The 20552-nt window shown below is 40.5% G+C and overlaps 1 protein-coding gene across 1 annotated transcript; it reads right to left on the bottom strand.

Moving 5' to 3' along the window:
* Nucleotides 1-257: 257 nt before the first annotated feature.
* On the bottom strand, nucleotides 258-20306 carry LOC137160072 (protein disulfide-isomerase A4-like). The gene is made up of 10 exons (XM_067558530.1): nucleotides 20216-20306; nucleotides 10878-11049; nucleotides 7455-7660; nucleotides 6504-6642; nucleotides 5522-5727; nucleotides 4644-4802; nucleotides 2755-2906; nucleotides 2082-2235; nucleotides 1707-1967; nucleotides 258-885 (listed from the first exon to the last, which is right to left on the bottom strand). Exons 1-10 carry the CDS (start codon nucleotides 20304-20306, stop codon nucleotides 497-499), a joined length of 1929 nt encoding a protein of 642 aa, XP_067414631.1. The 3' UTR covers nucleotides 258-496.
* Between the last annotated feature and the right edge of the window lie 246 nt (nucleotides 20307-20552).

Genomic DNA, 20552 nt, shown 5'->3' with positions numbered 1-20552 from the left:
GCACATTGTTGTTGTGTTTGAGCTTGACAAGACCGAGTTGTCTCAAAATTATCTTCTCATCCTCAAAACGATACAGCTATATGAAACAGTTCAACTTTAAAAAATAGAAAGGATTTTAAAACCCTAACAAATATGAAGAGGCAGAAACAAGTTTGTTTGGCAGGGTTTTTTTTTTTTGGATAAATGTTAAGAGTTAAAAAAAAGAAAATCAAGAATAAAACAAACAAAATAATCAACCTTAAGGTAGTCACAAAAAATAAAGACTATTTTATTCCAAAGATCAAAATAACTAGCCTAAAGACATTCATGTCAGAGAGAGAAGTTCAGTGTCCAGAATGATTTCTTTTTTTGTAATACAAAAATCAGATACTGCAATATTTTTTCTGCCCCAGAATCCCCTTTGCTCAAACTGCTGAATTGTTCCCCCAACAAATGTTGTGAGAAGCCTGCTTTAAACAACAACATACAAACAATTATTTCTCCATCCTCATCTCATCTAAAGCTCTTCTTTTGTCCAGGTTAGTTTGGTTGAATGTTCCTCTACAAATTTACTCAAATGCTCTAAATCTCTTTTCCTGCCTTCAAATTTAATAGGGTTCTTTTTGTTGTTGCTGGGAGCAAAATAGATGGTGGGGAATCCTTCCACTTTGTAGTGATCATTTGTCACAACATTGGCAGTAGCATCCATCTTGGCTATGACTAGGTTTTTCTGGTTCTTGTATTTTTTACCCAGCTCAGCGAACACAGGTTCCAGTTGCTTACAGCGTCTGCACCAGGGGGCATAGAACTCTATCAGGACATCAGTCTTTGGATCCATTACTATGGTGTCAAATGTTTTACCCACCACAATTTTCACAGGCCCTTCCACAACAGGTTTCAGTTTTCCTAGAAAAGAAACAGAAAGTGAAGTCAATAAAAGAGGCCACCATTAGACAGAATTAAGAGCAGCAGTCTGACCACTATAACCTCTTCTAGAGCGAGAGAAACTAATACAGAGTATTCCAACCGATGTGCCACAGCCCACTGGTGTGGCGTCAGGCCCAAACAAGTGTGCCACAGAATGTTTTGAAAAAGTACATGTGAGAACAAGGGGATGGGGGGGGGGCGGAGAAGGAGGGAGAAGCTGCCTTCTGATTGGCTGTCTGCCTCACTCACTGCTGCATCTCCTCCAGGGGTGAAGCAATCAATCAGATTTCAATCTCTCTCTCTTCCCTCCTCCCCTCGACATTTTTGATAAGATCTTCTCCTCTCTTGTATTTGTGTCCATCACCATTATATCAGACACATACCTGTTCATTACACTAGCAATGAATGGACTGCTGGCACTTGAACACACACATTTCATGAGCAAGTTGTAAGAAAATGTTGGCTTTACCAAACCTTTGAAGTGACTGACACACACAGTGTGTTAGTACATAGCTAGAATTGTCCAGATGCCACTATAATGTGAGCAACACAAAGTTAATGAAGATACAAATGCAAGAAGGGGGCAAGAACAAGCCATCGCCTGTCTGACAGTTCTGTTTTGAGGCCGTGGCCACAATATAAAGTTATGCGCAATCTCAAATGGACTGGCAAGGGGGAGAAGAAGGTTGCAGTGGAGAAAAGTGGGACAAAATATCCAACAAAAAAACCCCAAAACACCACAACCTGCCCCCGTGAGTGTGTGAGCATGCACACAACTTCCCTGCCCCACCCAAAACCACCAACCCTGTGTTTTGGAGTTTTCACCTTTTTGAATGCCAAAATGAATTCCCTGAGCACATCAGAGTCAAACTTCTCTGGTTTCATGGCATATTTCTTGCCACCCTCATCCAGGATTGCAGCGTTAACATCTTCTTCCCCACTGTCAATCAGCCCCAGGTCCTTTATTTCAGAAGAATACTCTCTCTTATTGGAAATGGCAAAAGTATATTCAGGGAAGTCTTTGGCCACCTCTAAGACTTTGCTTCTCCAGTTCTGGGTAGCTGAAATCATCAGAACACAACAGAATTAGCAATTTCTAGTTGTTCATCACTCTCCCCCTTTCCTCCCCCCCAAGGCAGTTATTTTAGGGGAGGTTACTAGAGAGTTAAACTCACCATCACGATAATGAATACAAAAGTCTACAGTATAGTAGACAACCACTAGAGGACGCTTAACATATCTCTTAGTATTTAAGGTGCGGCGTTGACCAACTAGTGGCAAAGCATGTTTTACCACGTGATCCTTTATTTCAGAGCCATCAGTAGAATCCTGTTTAAAGTAAAAGAAGAGTGCTACATTTATTTAAAAACCAAATTCAGGTTGTACATTTCTATTATAATTCATATATATTTTGTATTTAAAGAGATGCACATAAATCCCTGATGTCCTTGAACTCGAGAAGTAAATTACTCCTTCAGTTTGGTCTCATGAAGCGTGTGGAAGTGGAAAAGGGACAATCAGAGAGATTTCATGCTATTTTAGGAGACAAAAAAGCTGGTTCTATTCTCCTTTCACTTACACCAGTGAGTAAGGAGTAACTCCATTGAGGTCAATGGAGTTACACCAGCTTAAAACCAGAGCAGGGGGAAGGGGAGGGAATAAATCAGGCCCACTGTAACCAAAATCAAAACCAAACCAAAACAGTTAGGGTCTGCTCCAAAGCCCACTGAAATCTGGAAAGATTCCCATTGGCTTCAGTGGGGCTTGGATTGGGCCCTTATAATTTTAAAGAAACATCTAAACTTCAAGCAAATTTCGTTTTTGCTAACAGTCTGGAAAACTACTCACTTTAAGATCCAAAACATTCATTTTGGGCTCGTGTTTTGACTGAAATATTTCAGGCTGCATGACCACCAGTTTTCCAGGAGTCACTTTCAAGAATTTTGCGATCTCACTGCTGAAGGTGTGGCGGAATTTGTAATCTCCTCGTAAGACCTCAGCTGAGAAAATAAAGTTTGGGAGGGGAAAAATATTAATTAGTAACTAAAAGCTACTGAATCTGAGGGCTTGTTCACACTGCCCTGCAGTTCAGACTATGGTGGGTGTGAATAGAAGTGCATACTAATGTGCTGCACTGTAGCTCCCCCATGTGGATGCTGCAGGCACAAACTTAGAGGTGTCTAGTTTGCATTAATGTAATCCTCTTCAAAACAAAATTACATTAATGCAGATTTTTAGTGTCATGCCCAGAGCAGATTTAAACTAGTGTAAATGGTGGATTTTCTGTAAATTTAAGTCTTTAAACCATGATGGGAGGACTTCAGTAACTCCAACAAAGGTTAGGGATCTATTACAGGAATGGATGAGTGAGGTTCTGTGGCCGGCAATGTGCAGGTAGTCAGACTCTATGATCACGAGGATCCCTTCTGACCTTACAAAGTCTATGAGCATCCACACAGGGGAGTTACAGCACAGCACTTAGGTGCACACTGCTAGTCATGTCCCCTGTAGTCTGAACTGCAGGGCAGTGTAGACATAGCCTAAGATTAAAATCCTTGAACTCTAGTTTGAGGAAATTCTCCCCTGACCCCAAGATATGGAAAATGTGGTATCTTATAGACTTAACTTTTAGAACTTTATACTGTATTGGTTATTGAGTACTATATTTCCACACACAGGTGAGAATCTGGAGACAAGTTTAGCATGCACCTCACCTGAACTCTGCCCCTCTGAATCTCTCTCCCCTGAATTTATTCTAGTATTCCAAAACCCTGAGCAACTTCAAATAGCTGCTTTATATATATTTTGGAATATCAACCTTCCAGAGTAATATTTCTGGCTCTCTTCCAAATGTGGGACTGTGCAACCATTTGCTGTGTTGGGATAGCCAGATTAATTGTGAAGCAGTATTGCCATGCCAGTGATCAGAGTAATAAGAGTTAACATGCATGCTTCACCACGAGTAGAGGAAAAAAAAGGGAAATCCTTGTGGCCCTCTATCCCCTCAGGTGGATGCCAAGAGGGGCACTGACTGGTTCAAGAAAGATCTGTGTCCAGCCTTCCTTGGCCAATGCTTGTCCTCTTCTAGATTTAAACACTGAACTCCTCCTAGAGCACTGAAGAGGAGTAACTGGATTGTCAATGTTCATACCTTTCCCTACTCTTCTACTCCCAATCACCAACATAGAGAGCCCCTATTCTCCAAGCTTCTACTCTCTCCCCTAAGGAAAATAAGCCTAAGGTGCTAATATACCCAGATTCCTACACTGCCTCTCATTCACCAGCCTTGCTTCTCTACAAACTCATACTGCTGGCCCTGTGTCAGTTCTTCTCCCACCCCTGACCTGACCTCCTGTTGCAACCATACAGCCAGTTTCTTCCTGCTGGCTCCATACTCAAGGAAGTGTGGGCATGTGTCATCTGGAAGAGTCAGGAAGGCAGGCAGGGGAACAGAGGTCAGGATTGGTTTCTTTCCAGAGTCTTGGAATAGGTCACCTACCAGCAGACAGAAATTCTCCTTTCTTCTCTGACACAACTCACCCTAGAGTTGTCCCAGACATTAGGAAATAGCTAGTCCTCATAGGACCTCTACCTGAGATGTTAACCAGTTTCCTAAGGATTTAAGAGAAGCTAAAATAAAAATTGGACTCAGAACAGAAGTATGTGAACACTCCCCCTATGCAGGCCATGGGAGAACACAAATGCATTTAGCTTAGTATTTTAAAAATGTAATTTACCAGTATCTTGATACAGCTGGTAGGCTTTGTCCATCTCTCCATTAAAGATGCCAATGATGATGACATCATCAGCATCCTTCAGAAATTCTTGTAATTGTTTGGTAGCCTGAATCTGTTTAGATGGAAGGCCAGACTGTTCAATCATGTAATCAGCATAACCTGGGACAAAACCAAAAAAAGTTATTCAGAAGATGTACTTGAATGCAAGGCTGAGGTATTGTGCCTCTGTAGCAATTTTAATCTTGTAAAATCACATTTTAGTTGGAGATCCAGCTTTCTAAACACATGCACTACAGCAACAAAAAACACTAAACCATGAAGATTTAGGCCCTTTAATTTCAGGTTCTCAATTTAGGGCTGCTTGTCAGAAGACCCCTGAGCAGCTACCTCTTCCACCAAATTCAAATGGTTGGCGATTACGTGGCTCCTCTGAAAATTCAAGCTCGATCTATCTGAAATTGAACATCCCAAAAAAATACTGACACCACCTGAAAATACTGACTAATTCCTCCTGGGTTTTAATCTTATTACAAACAGTACTCAACACAGCGTCAGTACTTAAATGAGACATCATAGTGCAGTGGAATCATTGCCCATACTGGCACTGCTCTGTCACCTATATTTAACTTTCTGTAAACTTGTTTGCATTGTCTCCCATATAAAAAGGTGCTAGAAGACCCAGGAATCTACGAGATTCAGTTAATCCTGTTAACCTAGGCAAAAGAGACAATGCAGTTTTCCATGCCCTATCGCTCCAGCTACACAACCAGCAGAATGTAAACAAGACGTAGTCCTTATGTTCTACAAGTCTACTTCAAAATGTTTGTGATCCACCCTTCCCTCCTGCCAATTCTAATTCAGATAGTAAGATCTGTTACCCTGGAAGTCTCGTGGGCCATTGTAGTCAAAAGGCTTGCCCTTGCGGAAGATTTTCAGCGTTGGATAGTCAGAGACATTAAACTTCTTTGCGAGATCTGTTTCAGCAATGGCGTCCACTTTAGCTAGGGGAATTGGGGGTGTGCGTTTGCTGAGCTCCTGGGCAGCTTTCTCATACGCTGGAGCAAGCCTTTTGCAACATCCACACCTAAAGAAAAAAAGAAAAAGAAAAGAAAGGGGATAGGGAGATTTTGCAGGTGACAATACCCAGTATATGCATCTTACCTGCCAAGCTGGGAAAATTTACATTTCCAGAATGGGAAATAAATACAGATCTTAAATTCTTAAAGTTTGACTCTTCAGAGAAGTGCTTTCTTAATGAAGTCTGTACCTGACGTGGTTTTAACCACATTCTGTCCTCCGCGTAGTAAATATGGAATATCTCAGGAGGGATAAGTTGCACAAAGAGTTACTCCACTAGTTTTTCATCTGCTGAGAACTACATCTCAACAATAAATTACGTTCGGAGTTTCAAGTGACTAATGATTTTGTCACAGCCTTGGGGTGGGGTAGGGCAGAGGCTGGGAAACACACAAACAAACCAGCAGCTAACTTTTTCCTCAACAGAAGCTCAGGTCTGGAGTAACAGGGCTGTTAAAAAGGTCAGGAACGAAGTATGTTATAGCCAGAAACATTTGCATAGTATTTGACTCCACTATGTGTGGCTATGCCCCGCCCCCCTTTCCTGAGAAAGAGGTCTTTCAAATTCCAAGTTCAGTATAGGGAGTCTTCCCATTTAAATATAGAACGTATTCAAAACAGAGTATCATTTTAAGGATGCAGTCAATCAAGCAAGCCATTTTAAGAAGGGGCAGGTTTATAGGAAAACTAAATTAGACAGGTGGGTGCCCCACCGCTGTCCCCCTTGCACTTCTACAGCCATGCCACATCTGTGAAAGAGGAGAAATTTGCTTTTTGTCTTACCACGGGGCATAGAACTCCACCAGCATTATGTCAGCATCATTCACTACTTCATCAAAGTTTTCTTTGGTCAACACCAGTGTAGCTTCTGGCGGAGGGGTCCAATTTGGATCAGAAACCTCTTTAACTTTAGCCACAATTGCTGAAAAAATTTAATGCACAAGTTCGTAATTCTACATATCCATGCCACCTGCATCTTTTCTAGTGCTGTAGCTTGTGTATGAGGAAGATGAGGTCACCAAGAATGTGTGACATGAGTGATTGAGTATTGTCTTGGATTGAGCAGATGGCTAGGACCAAGAAACTCCTGAATTTTATTCCTAGCCACACCACTTACTTGTTTGGGCTGCTTTCATACTTTATGTTTTGTGAACAGACCCCACAGAAATGAAAGCAATAAAACAAAGTCAGTATTTTAATTCATGCTCCTCCAGATTTACAGAGCAGAAGTACAGTACATTGCAACAAGTTATTTCAGTGTCTCCTTTTCTTACTGAGCATTTTGTAATACCTCTTCGACAGCCAGCTTTTCTCCCAGTCTGGACTGAAGTATAGTAACATCTCATTAAGTGACAAAGAAGTAGCAGCTTCATAACCATTGTCAATATACAACGATACTGATACTATTGTTTTATGGTCCGGGAGAAGCCAGCTAAGAGTACCACTTTAACAGCCAAATTACTGTGCATTAGTAACAGGGGGAGGATCCGTTGGGTATCAGTGACATCTGTTACCTGGTGGAGTTATACTGTAACATGAAGCTGTTTAAAAGATCCTAAAAAAATCTTGACTAACATTCCTCCATTTAAAAATCAACTGAAATGAATCTGCTGCATGATCAGGAACAGACCATACAAATGGGTCAGGGTGTTTAAAAAGCTCCACTTATAATAAGATGCTACTTCACCTTTCCATTTGCTTCATTACATGGAACTGAGAGGGAGCACTGCTTACCATCTTCTGTTCGGGATCCATCATAATCAACTGATTGCCCCTTCTTCAGAATTTTGATGGTTGGGATGGCATTAAAATGAAAATAACCGGTCACATAATGTGTTGCACCAATATCTATTTTGGCAACTGGAATGGGAGGATCATTTTCCTTCAGAGTTTTGGCTATCTTTTCATATTCTGCAGCAAACTGCTGACAGTGTCCACACCTGCAAAATCAGAGACACGAACTTGAAAGTATATTTTGCTAATCTGCATTTCCACAGATCGTTCCACAAGAGGACCTCAGAATTAATGAGTTAGTTTTCTTGCCATGATTTCAGATCTAGCATGGATAAAGAGTACAACAGAGTGTCCAACTATTGTTTTAGTAACATTTGCCCCTTCTGTACAGAACCTCTCCAGTTCTTATAGTGACAAAGGTTATCATGAGATAGTTAAAAATTTAGAACACTGCTCCTCCTCACTATGGAAAAGGAAAAGTTCTACATATATATTTTTAATCTCACACAATTTAGATGTATGGTTTCCATTCAACCTCAGCTAGAGGACTAAAACCCTAAAATTTCCAACTGACATTTTACTAATGCCAAGTTTTTTATCCTGGTCACAATCTAGGAATCCTGATAGAGCTTCTCCTTATGATCTGCAGAATCCCACATGAATGTGTTGGGATGAGATAAGGAAAAGAAAGAGTTGCCTCTTAGTCTGATGGGAAGGGATCAGGCCACTCAATGAGTTGCAAATCCAAGTAGTTGCTTGTGCATAAAAGGTGACTTCCCCATTTTTTCAGGTGAAGCAAGATAAGCCAAAAAAACCAAAAGCCAAAAACAAAACCTACATAGCACACAAAGTGGTTTTGAATGTAGCGGCAGAGGGGACACAAAAAACAGACACGAAGGAAACAAATAGAAAATCACCGTCAGTATAGCAAATAGTTCTTAAACTGATGTGTGTGGCCCTCCCCCAGAAGAGAGAATGCAACAGTCAAGTTCGGTGATGAGGTTGTCAGTGCTTGAATGAAGTGAGAGCAGAAAAGGTAGAAAGCACTAGATGAACCAATCAATTCTCTGATCCAGTATGACAGGTCTCATGCTCCTATTTTGGAGTCCAAGATGATTGCTGTACTTGCCCAGTAACTACATTAATATTATTTAACTTGTATTGTAAAGGGCTTTTGAATGACTAATAAGAAGTGCTGTCTACATGGAACTTCTTGGGGCTCTGACCTTCAGTCATAGTTTTCATTATGCTTTCTAGTTTTTATATTAAGAAACATTCATGCTTTGATTTGAAGTTGTCCATGCCTGAAGAGGAGTTAGAAAATTTAAGTATGTCCCTTCAGCTATTTTTGGGTTAAAAGGCAACTGACTCCTCCCATCCACCTCCAAACCACCCCACTGTAAATACTCTCAACTGGACTGAATCTTGTCATAGACATAACCTTCATTAAAGACTTTGGGTGAAATCCTGACCCCACTGAAGGCTTTTGCTGAAGTCGTTGGTAATGACTGGGGGGAAATAAAGATTCAACTAATAATGGCGTGTATGTGGAGGGGCAGAGGGAAATCACTACTGAGCATGTTCAATCAGCAGCTGTTAAGTTTATGGAAGAAATACAAAGAAGCCTAGTAGAGTCCCTCATCCACTTATAACATCTCTGCACACTGTCTGGCCAACCCAGAAATCCATCTAGGCTGAGGCTGCTGGGACAGTCTGCATGACAGAGAGAATACTAGTCTCATTTACATAGGGAAATCTTAAGTCAGTTTTGTTTAGCATCAAGGCCAGGCAAAAAAACAAAATTGAGAGAAAAAAAAAAAGTGTTTCATCTTTCTCCATTACAAAGATATGGAGATCACAACATATGTAACTAGGCCTTACAAAAAAATTGCAGGCAGATTACATCTACAAAAATGGGAACTCATCCCTCTGATTCTATTCGGATACAACACGATGGAAGCCAATATAAAAAGTTAGATAGGCTCACCTCCATGCTAATTGGGACCAATTTTTCTCTCTCTCACTCACTCAAAAAAGAATGATTTGCATTTAATTTCCTTGGCTGCTTCTATATTAATGCATGGTTAAATTACAGCTTAAAAAATAAAATCAGTCAGGCAATGCAGAAGGTTCCTGCAGCAAAGCTAACTCAGCATCTTGTCAACAAACCATTTCTGTTCCCATTTTTCCCCTTTCCTTTAGTATATTACTGTTTCAAGTGTAACATGCACAAGAATATATATACTGACCTACATTCTGTTTTCAGTTGTATCAATGTAAATCCAGGGTAAGTCCTCTGGCTGCACCAAAGTTACTCAGTTTACACTGGTGTAGCAGCAGAATTGGACTACTGAGATGTCCTGTGAAGTACTGTTAAAATGCTCAAGTTAAGGGGGTATAACTAAAAACTGGCCATGTCCCTTTTATACTGTTCCAGCAATGTAAAGTGGCCTTAAAGTGGGCAGAAATAACCTCCTGACAATGCCCTTGAACAGAGAGCTTCCCCAACCAGTGAAGCACTGGAGCAAAGGTCCTGTCACAGCCCTGATCCCAGCCAATGTAGGGGGATTATCAAGGGCTGGCCAGAGCGCACTGCATTATGGTTACTTTCCGCTTCTCAGGGCCATGGAGTACTAAGGGAAGCAAAGCCAGGCTGCATCTACTTACAGCGAGGAACTCCTGCATAACTCTGGAACATAGGCAACTATAGACTAAGCTAATTTGAAGTCGCTTTTGCCTCCCAATTCAGTCCCAACTCCAGACGCATTATGGGTGTAACTGAGAATCAGATCCAGAATTCCTAGCCATTTTCTGACACTGGGCTGGATTCTGCCTGGACTTGACCCAGGTGTGCAGTGGGGAAGATGCAAGGGGCCTCCTCAGTTCTTATTCTCCCACATGACCTGTCTGAGAGCCAGGCACATTTGCAACACCTGTGGTGAGAGCAGATCTCTCTCTATTCCCCCAACGATACACAGTGCTCCAAGAGGCTAGAGCCATGGCTCTCCCCACAGTGTAACCAGCAGGCAGGGGGAACAGGCTGCAGTTCACACATAGGTACAGTTGTAGGCATACTCCTAGAGTGTGCTGTGAGAGTTCTACCTTCCTGGGGTAGAATGCTTCCCAGTGCTCCCCCTGCAATCATGTCGCTCTGAGACACACCTTATTGTAGGCTGTGCCTAACTTGCACAATCCAGCCCTCTGTTCTTTTAGCTATGGAGATTTTGTGCATGCTATTAAGGTGCAAGTGACGCATTCATCCACTGAAAGCCATAAGTGGATCGTATAAACCCAGCTGAAATATGTACAATGAAATAATTTGGACTGACTCTTGAGGAAAGTATTTAGTGGAGGGCTGGAACCGCACCGACATGCCCCATCCCGGATAAGAAGGTATTGAAATGCTGCAAGTTTTAAGCCCACCATGGTGCATAGAATTCCAACAGCACGGTGTCTTTGTCTGCAATAAACATATCAAAGTTTGCATCATTCAGAACTAAAACACCATTTTCTTCTTTAACTTCAGAGTCATCATCATCACCATCCTCGTCCTCGTCGTCATCATCATCCTCGGCATTCTCTTTTGTAACAGATTCTAGAAAAACGGAAAAAACAATACAGGTTAGGTGTTTCAAGTTTAGTGATAATTTTTAATCTGACAGTGTAGCTTTATTTAAAAAAAAAAAGTTAAAAAAAAAAAAAAACAAACAAACAAAAAAACAAACAAAAACAAACAAACAAAAAAAAACAAACAAAAAAACCCCCCACCCTTCAGAATGTGGTCAGAGTGTAACCAATGCACCTAGGACTGCTCGTTTGAAGTGAGCCTGAAACAATAGCTCTTATGTGTCCCATGCATTTCAATGGATGATAATTCAGATGCCAGTGAGGATGACACTTTAAATGTCAACACAACTGTTTCACTGTCCAAAAGATATAAAAAGAGGAAAGAAAATACCTTGGGAAATGATGATGTAAATATTCATAAAGTGTGGGGCATTCCTCCTTGGAGGGGGAGGACACAAAGAACTAGCCACAGAGGAAGACATATTAAAGAGTTGTATCTTAATTTATACCACATGGCAAGCTTGCAGTGGGTGAATGTGCAATCATTTTCCTTTCCCCCCCCCCACAAAATACGGGAAACTCTGATTTCATATTTGCATTTGTTCACTGAAATTGGACTAGTCAGTTTCACTTTCTGGTTCTCAGTGCAGAAGACTGTTTAATCCCCAACAAAAGTTGCATTACATTAAAAAAACTTGGTATTTTTAATCTAGATACAACAGTATAAAAGACTTTCTATGTGTTGCATCTATTATGGCCTTGTTCCTGCACTGGGATCTCTAGTGCAAACCCCTGCACCCATGTGGAGTCCCCTTAGACGTCCTTGACGTTGTAACATTCTGTGTGATAATATAGACAAATATGAATAAAGAACAACTTTGGTTGGGGGGCTTGAATTACCTGACAGTGTTTAACAAGGGGAAGAGAGAAAGAGACTAAGGTCGCCACTCTGGCTATATACTGAAACTAAGGATTTTGTATGGATTTACAGAGAGGTAACTAAGGGTAGAATTTGACCAAGTTGCCAGCTTCAGGATAAATGGGCAATGTATCAACTATAACATTATAGAGTCCGTCATTTTACTACAGATACATTCACTCTTAAAATAGCACCCTGAACAAACAGTAGTGTTTCCCCCTTGTTTAAATATTATGTTTTAGGTGGCAACCATGATTTAAGCTGTAGAATTTACTAAATAGCCCTCCCATCTACAACAGACATGGGGAAGAGGGGGAGGGAAGCAGCTACACAGTGCTGGGTGAAGGTTAATCTACACATACCAAAGCTAGAACATTAAGAGTGGGCCTTATTGAAGAACTTTAAGGGACTTCATTTCATAGAACAAGCACTAACAAAGCCAAAACCCTTAGTAACTGCAGAAGAAAGTGTTGCCAGTACAGAGCCCCCATTATTAAAAAGATTAATAATTTCCTCACCCATGTAATAGTGAATGTTCTACCAGCTTGTGAACAAGCAGATCAGCATGTAGTAAGACAAGAAACAAAAAGTAAGTGCCTAACCTAACTCAGCTGGGAAATTGTTCTGACTGCATCTTTCTAGAGTTTGCACATCCAGGATTAAAGGACTACACGATGGCTAATGGGCAAGGGAGCAGGAATAATAATGGGCTAAATTATTTTCTTAGCTATGCTGGTGTAAATCCACTGATATCAAATGAATTACCGTGGAGTTACTTGGATTTTCACTAGTGTCACTGAAAGCAGAACTGGACCACAGAGCAGTAGCTTTTAGGGCCACAGCAGATAAGTTTTGTTCTATTAGGAGAAACTTACTGAGAAACCACACTTCCTGCAGTAAATCTATTTTTAAAAAGGAGCACGATAAAGAAAAATTCCCCCTCTATTCCCAAAGCAGTTTGTGTTCCAGGTGGATGTGTGTTGTTTTAATGAGAATTCAGCTTTAAATGATATTGGATACCACAGCTTCTGATGAAATGAGAGCTTGCAGGAGCCAGAAGTCTTCCAGAAGTTATTTATTTATCATACAGTAACACATCTGGATGCAGATTAAGTTTCTGTAATCAACATTTACTATTGTTTCATCTGCTCTGAAGTGGCAACTGCAAATACTCATTTAAAATTGGACAATGCACTTGAAAATGTATGTTGTTACTTTTTATTTTCAAAGCATTTCTATACACAGATCCCAAAGCACTTAAACATGAAAAGAAATCTCAAAGCATTCCTGAGAGTTAGAAAGCATTATGTCCATTTTATAGATGGGGAAACAGAAGAGCAAAGGACTGGATTTTCAGAGCTGTTTAGCACCCAAAGTTTCCAGTAAAGTAAATGGAAGCTATGAATGAGCAACAAGCTTAAAAATCAGATCCTAAGAAACTGCTACACAGAAGTGCTCTGCTCCCAGAACTCCTGTTGACTGTAACTAGAATTTTTGTTCCTTCCCTCATGAAGTCAAGATGCATTTTTATAGTCAGCCTCAATCCAGAATGGGAATACACAGATCTTACAAAGTTGGAACTACCTGTACAGGATGGATTACATATGCAAAAATAAAAATGTCAAGACCACAGTAACAGTACTTATCCCACCTTCCTCATGTGATCAGTGCCTCTGTCATTTCCCACCCCCATCCAGTTGTATTGAGGGACACACATGGGAAGTCACAAGTGCAGTATTGAGGCAGCCTAATGTAAGGGGTCTATTAGCCCCTTACTGAAACTTAGTGGGTCTTTTTGATTGGCCATTTCTGGAGGAAGCAGGACCCTGGAACGGACAGCCCCCAGGGCCAGTGGAGAGAGGCCAACTCAGGTCAGCCTGATTGACAGGGCGGGCAGGCTAATGAGAGAGCCAGGAGGGTGGGGGGAGCCCAGCCCTCCCTGTGAGCTGGGGCTGCCTGCTGGGGCGTGCAGGGGCAGAACTGAGGAGCTAAGGAAAAAGCAGCCAGCAGCTGGAAGAGGTGCACAGAAAGCTGAATGGAGCCAAACTGACCCAACCTACAGCAGCAGAGCAGAGGGGCATCCCAGAAAGCGACGCACAGCTGCATGGAGCAGAGCGAGCTGGGGCAGGAGCCCTCTGGAGCTGGGTGTGGTGAGCAGCTGGGGAGAACAAAAGGGACTCTGGGAGTGTGTGGCTACTGCCAGAGCAGGGGGCTGACTCTGCATTCCTGCAGCATAGCCAGGGCCTGGACAGTGGGCCTGCAATGTGTGACAGACTGTGAACCCCAGAGACACTGTGTGTGGTGCCTCGGGCCAGGGGCAGGGTTGGGATGTTTTCCTTTAACCTTTTTACTCTTTTCTTAATTTTTTAATTGATTTGATTGCTGTTTGTGTAATAAATTGCATTGCTTTGTATTGTATGCACTGATCAGTGGGTCAGGGAAGTGCCCAGCGCAGAGTTAGTACCCCGGAGTGGGGACACCCTAGCCCCTGCCCTAAGGGACCATGGCAAGATTGGGGGTTGAGCCCCAGAAATCCTGGGCCCAGCCTTGTCGGGGTTACGGGCACCCCACCACACAGGGGAGTGAGAGGGGAGCCCTCGAGGTCAAGTGGGGCCTCTGGGTAAAGGGAGTGGGAGCAGGGACTCAGATCCTTTTGCTAACCAACTCTACCGGGGTATTGTACAAGCAAGGAAAGTTCCCCACAATAGCGGGCCCATTTCCCCCGCTTACACTAGCCCTGTGACTAACCACCAGATCCACCCTGTGTACTATTACTTACTTACATCCACGCACCCTGCCAGCTAGCCACTCTGTAGGTTGCAAATTCAAGCATTCAGAGTTAAGTGTCAAAATTAATATTACCTGCACAAATGAACTTGCAAGACAACAAAAGTTTTTCAGGAGTAAGAACAAAGAGTCCAGGCCTAGTTCTACTGATCTATTAAATGGTAGCCTAATTTTATTGCAGCTTCTGTAATTACCTCAGTATCCATAAAATGCTTCATAGCTTTCTACAGAAGTACTCCTTGACAGGCCACACAGATCATTCTACACTGCTGACAGTAATATTACACGACTCCATTCCCTTGCCCCCTTTTCTTCACTCTCAGAAACCCAAAAAGCATTATCAAGATGGATACCACCCCCCAATATTTTTTTAAATTTTGCTATGTAAATTATAGTAAAAAAATTTCTTTTTAAAAATAAGTCTGTTTAAAATGAAATCTGAACTTAATGTAAAATATCTTCTTAAGGCCTAAACTCTTCTCTCTCAAAATATTTAAATAAAAATAAATATGCTGAATCCATGAGCTTCTATAAAAATTTTTGAGTTAAAGGCTGCTTTTCTATATAAAGAATCAGGAGACAAAGAGCCAACTTTTGAAGTCAGGCTTTATAAATATGGCACAATAGGTCAGCCTAAGTAACTTAAGTCTCTTAAAATTGACAGTCTCCTAAGTGAGTAGAAATTTATATTCCAGTTACTTTCACGTAGGCATATTTGAAAATTTTCCCATACTGACCTAAATAGTCAATTTAATTCACTGACTACAATTAATTTCTCAGCTTAATAAATCATTTAGTTGTAAATGTGAAACATGTTTTGATAAGAGAAATTTATAGATTTAAAATGTTTAATGTAGTTTTGTTTAATAAAAATAAAGCTTATATACTGTTTTGTGTGTATAATTAAACTGCAGTTACCATCCCACTGCAGCTGGACACAAATCAAGAGAAAATTATCCAGTACATAAGCAATATATCATTCACCCTCTAACATACTAAAATGTACAATGAATAAGAATCTGAAAATATTAAGCCATATAATTGCTTAAGTTAGCCTACCCTCCGAGGTAGCAAAAAGACATACCAAATCCAATGTAAAGGCTCAATTTAGTTGTAATCAAACATTTTTAATGGCTATATGTCAATAAAAATGCACCTTTCTTTATAAAATAAAGTAAAAAGGAAAAATTGATTTAAAAAAAAATCATATTTAGATCAATCCACCACTTGCAATTCCAAAATGCAGACTTATAATGTGCTGGTGGTGGAGTTTACTCACTTTTGCCTCTAGTTTAATTAGTGTCATTGCTTCTTCCGGTGACCTTGACTATATACCCTCTAGTCTGCTGTCAGTTTCAGAAGGGAAAGACCCGCAGGAGATGTGATGGAAAATTCACACTCCTTCCCCCAAACAGATGAAACTTTAAATTACAGATTTTTGAGTGACTGTAGCGGAAATTGCAGAGGTCTGTGTGGAAGGAAAAAGAGAAATAGCTGTAATCAAATTTAAGTCAATATTTTTCCTTTAAGCCTATTGCAAAAGAAACCGATGAGGCAGATAAACAACAAATTTTGTTTAAAAATAAAACCTCAGACAGTCAAACCATGTGACCAGCAAATTCATCAAGTCATTATTGAGAGCTAAACTCTGCCCTCTGATAAATACAGGTAACTTCTGTTCACTTCAATCAATGGGAACTGAGCACACAGGGGACAGAATTTCAAGAAACTAACTTGTTGCTTCAAGCCTGTCACAGGTCTTAAGAAACAGACAAAGCATTCACCCCAAGTTCCAGGTGCATCTGGATGAGTTTCATGCATATTTTTGGCTGGAAACGTGCATAACTAAGGTGGATCACATATGATAACAAATGCTTAATGCTAAATATGCATATACCAGAAGTGGGACCTATTTAGTGTTTGTTTTGTTTGTTTTTAGTTGTTTTCAGTTAGATAGTTTAGTTAGTTAGATTTTGTTTAGTTAGATACGATAGACACCAAAACCCTGGATTCAGGTACTAATGATTTTTGGATCTAGATCCAAATTTCACAGCTGGCTCCATCTCTAAGATCCTGAATCTGAACCAGTCTCCTTCGGACGCTTGAGGCAGTTCAGGCTCGGATCCAAATGTGAACTTTGGAGCTTGGGCCCATCTCCAAAATAAATATGCACACACATAGGAAATGAGGGAAGGACACTCAGTGTTAGAAGACAGACAAAAATACCTCCCGAAATTTATTCATCTTGGGAGGATTCTTTCGAACAGTTATAACGTAGTATATTCTAGCTCTTCCAGTTTAGACACTCATGTTAGATGTTTTCTATTGCTATGCAAAAAAAATCAAGGAGCTGATAACTTGTAATGATTACAGAGCCTGTGGCACCTTTAATAAAAACAGTCATTCACAATCTTTTCTGTACATGGGCTCCCTTTTCCATACTGGGATCCACCTGTTACTTTCCTCCCATTTAGTAACTTAGGGTGGTGCTTATGACTCTCAGACGGACGGTCACAACTCCCAGCCTCATAAATCCACCTGTAAGAATATTAATCCATGTGTCCCAATTGAAGCTCATGTCAGGAAATGACAGACCCAACTACCCCCTTGTCCCCTGCAACTTCAACTATATTTAGTATTCTTCTTCTCTTCTTATACAACTTATTTAATGTATGGAAACATTACCTAACTGTTGTATCCCCACACAAGTATCAGCATTTCAATGGTGAAAGTTGTGGTTTTAAATATGTCCCTTATTGACCTCACATCGGTTTTGTGAGCCTTGGTCCACAGATGAAGGGTATTATGGGTATGCAATGGACTACTATTAAACTATTGCACATCAGAGGAAATAAGCCCCCAGTTTACATATAAGAGTCTTTGATCTTGGCAGTATGGTACTGTACTCTGTGCACCAGTCTTTTGCAGACTGAGGGTGAAATCCTGGTGAAGCTATCACTGACTTCAATGAGGCCAGGATGTCACCCTGAGACGTGGTTGTGAGCAAAACATTCTACAGGTAGTAGGGAAATAACATACTAGGATGGCTGTATTCTGAAAGCTGACCGTATCAAGTGTTCAGGTGTGCAGCCAAGCAGCATGAATAGGGAAATAAAGAATCTTCCTAAAGAAGAGGAAGGTGTCTCCTCATCACTGTTCGAAATAAAAAGTGAGAGAGTAGAATATACCCTCCCCCAGTAGAGTTCTCCTGTCTTCCCATAGCAAGGCTGGAGAACTCTAATAATTGTGTTGCCTGCAAGGCTCTGATCCTGTAAATGCTGATGCAGATGAGTAATTTGACACACAAGTACTTTCATTAAGATCATTGGGACTATTCATCTGAACAGTTACTTGCAGGACTGGGATCCAAGTGATCATCTCACAATCTACTGCCTCACATTTTGGAGGACAAACAAGGAGAGCATGTGTGTGAATAAGATTTCTAAAAACAGTGAAACACTTTTTTATATCCTATTCTCAGTCCAATCTAGACTATTAATTATTTCTAATGCAAAGCAGTCTTGTCTCATCTAATTTTGGAAGTGGGGAAACATGCATGGATGATACTGACATACGGAAGATTCAACAAAAACAAGCATGCAGAAGAATATTAATTTTGAAAACAGAGCCACCTGAGAACATAGAGCTTAAGATGTCCTCAATATTCCGTGTGTTCCTTATGATTTTGAAGCACTTATTTTTTAATATGAAGAAAGACAGTAAATATTGATGATGCTAGCTCTTCATTTTACAGTTTGCAGGAGGCGATAGGACCAAAGAGCTGCAGATCAAAATAATAATAGCCTAGGACAAGCAGAAGCCCCATAAGAATATTAAAACCCTGAAGAAAGCAACTGGCAGAGTTAGCAAAGTGTGATGGATTTTCATTAAATCAAATTAGGGTTTGAGGTCTGTCATTATATATAGCCCAAGAAAAGGTTTGGGGGGGAAAAGACTCACAGCAATTGTTCCACACAACTTCATGAAATTATTTCTTTTCTACATCCTGTAAGAGCTCTCTGTTTTTAAGATGGCAGTTTCTTAACTTGGAAGGTAAATAATATTTAAGACAACTTGCCTTACGCTAACCACCATTACTACTTATTGATTAGAGAGTTAGATTCATTCCAAGTTCACCTTTGGAAAAATGAATATACTTGTTTAGGAGAGTACAATTCCGTCACCACCATTTTATTTTAGTAGCAGTTACACATTCAGAGGTGAGCAATTCTTCAAAAATAAAGTTATTTCAAATATAGTTATTTTGTGGCATTATTCAGTCAAAGTTAACAAGAACATTTCAGTTTGGAGTTGTTTTCCAGGCCACTTATTTACTTCATAAGGTTAAGTGCAGTAGTGAGTTCTAGTTACATTACCATAAAACTATATTTTTCAATCTTATTTTTTCCTCTACCAAAATAAGATTAAAAATATATAAGATATTTAATAACTTTAGGCTTATTGTTAAGCCATGTTTACTCTGGATCTCTCCTTCAGGACCCAATCTGACACACTTTACTCACAAATGTGTTCGTTGGAATGGGTCACACAGATGAAGTTCACCCCTATCACAATGTATTAACCTCCGGTATCATCCCCCACTTAAATTTTCAGGCCCTGAGCGTACAACTGACTGTGCACAGACACACCCCTAGTACGGCCATTAAAATCAACATGTAGCACACCCATGTGTATTCAGTTGTGGGATTGGGACTTCAGTAAGTGCATGCATAGGCCTCATGTTAACCCTTGCACTGAGATTAATTTCTCCCTTAGAGTACCTAATCTTATAACAGAGTTTACACTTTCAGTAGGAGTGACCCAAAGCAATGATTTATAGAATACATAGCTATAAAGAATAAAGCTATCAAGAATAATTTAGCATACACGATTTGCACAAAAAGAGAGCACTCATCTTTGGGTTTCTGCAATGCAAATAAGAACAGGCATAAGCTAGTTGGTCAAAAGCAAGCAATGAGTTTCATAAATATTGTAAGGGAGGTAGACATTTTATCTAATCAGCAGAAACAATAGTCTTTAGATAATCTGACAAGCATTTCCTCTTAATTTAGAGGTTTTAGGATTGTGCCTGCAACCTATTTTTCCAGAATTTGTTTTTTTTACACTTTAATTCTGGTGATCCACTAACTGCCTTTATTTTCTCAGCTCTTTTCCTCTATTTGCTATTGTTATTTAAAGTTTTACTTTTCCACACAGCCTCTAATCCTTTTCATTGCTTACTGACCAGCCCTTGCTTCCCTCCCCACTTTCCCCTCCACCAGTTTTAATCTATTCCTCCTAATTGAACAAGAGACCTCAATCATAGTAATAGTATCTTTCAGCCTACAGTAGATTTATTAGTTTTCTTTTTACTAAACCCACCTCTCTCAAATTTTACAAGTCCACATTCTTGCACAAAATCATTTCCTTTTCAGACCTTAGATAAATCAGCTTTCAGCCAGTATAGAAGAACGAATCACACACTTACCTCCACCTAGTTCTTCTTGGCATCTTGCTAATACAGCAAGCTGAGCAAGCCCCAGAAGAAGCAATAGCAGGCAGACTTTACAGACATTCATCCTTGTATGTACTAGTAATACCCTACAGATTGCAACTGACTTGCTTCTCTCCTTTAATTCCTTTTCTTCCTTCTGTCTCTTCCTCTCTCTCTATACAGGATTCCAGTAGCCTGCAGGAAGTTGTCCTCTCTGATTGGCTTGGGCAGGGTGCTGGAAAGAAACCTGATTGCTTTGATTAGCCAATAACACAGCTCCCCCCAAGCTGTGCTACAGTGATGTTGTGCACAGGGTAGCCAACTGATAACA

The sequence above is a fragment of the Emydura macquarii genome, unplaced genomic scaffold, assembly GCF_026122565.2.
Source record: "Emydura macquarii macquarii isolate MOO-44397 ecotype Brisbane River unplaced genomic scaffold, CSIRO-AGI_Emac_v2 contig_2126, whole genome shotgun sequence".
Classification (NCBI taxonomy): domain Eukaryota; kingdom Metazoa; phylum Chordata; order Testudines; family Chelidae; genus Emydura; species Emydura macquarii.
Note: the sequence above shows the minus strand (reverse complement) of the source record. Positions and strands in the feature narration are given on the sequence as shown.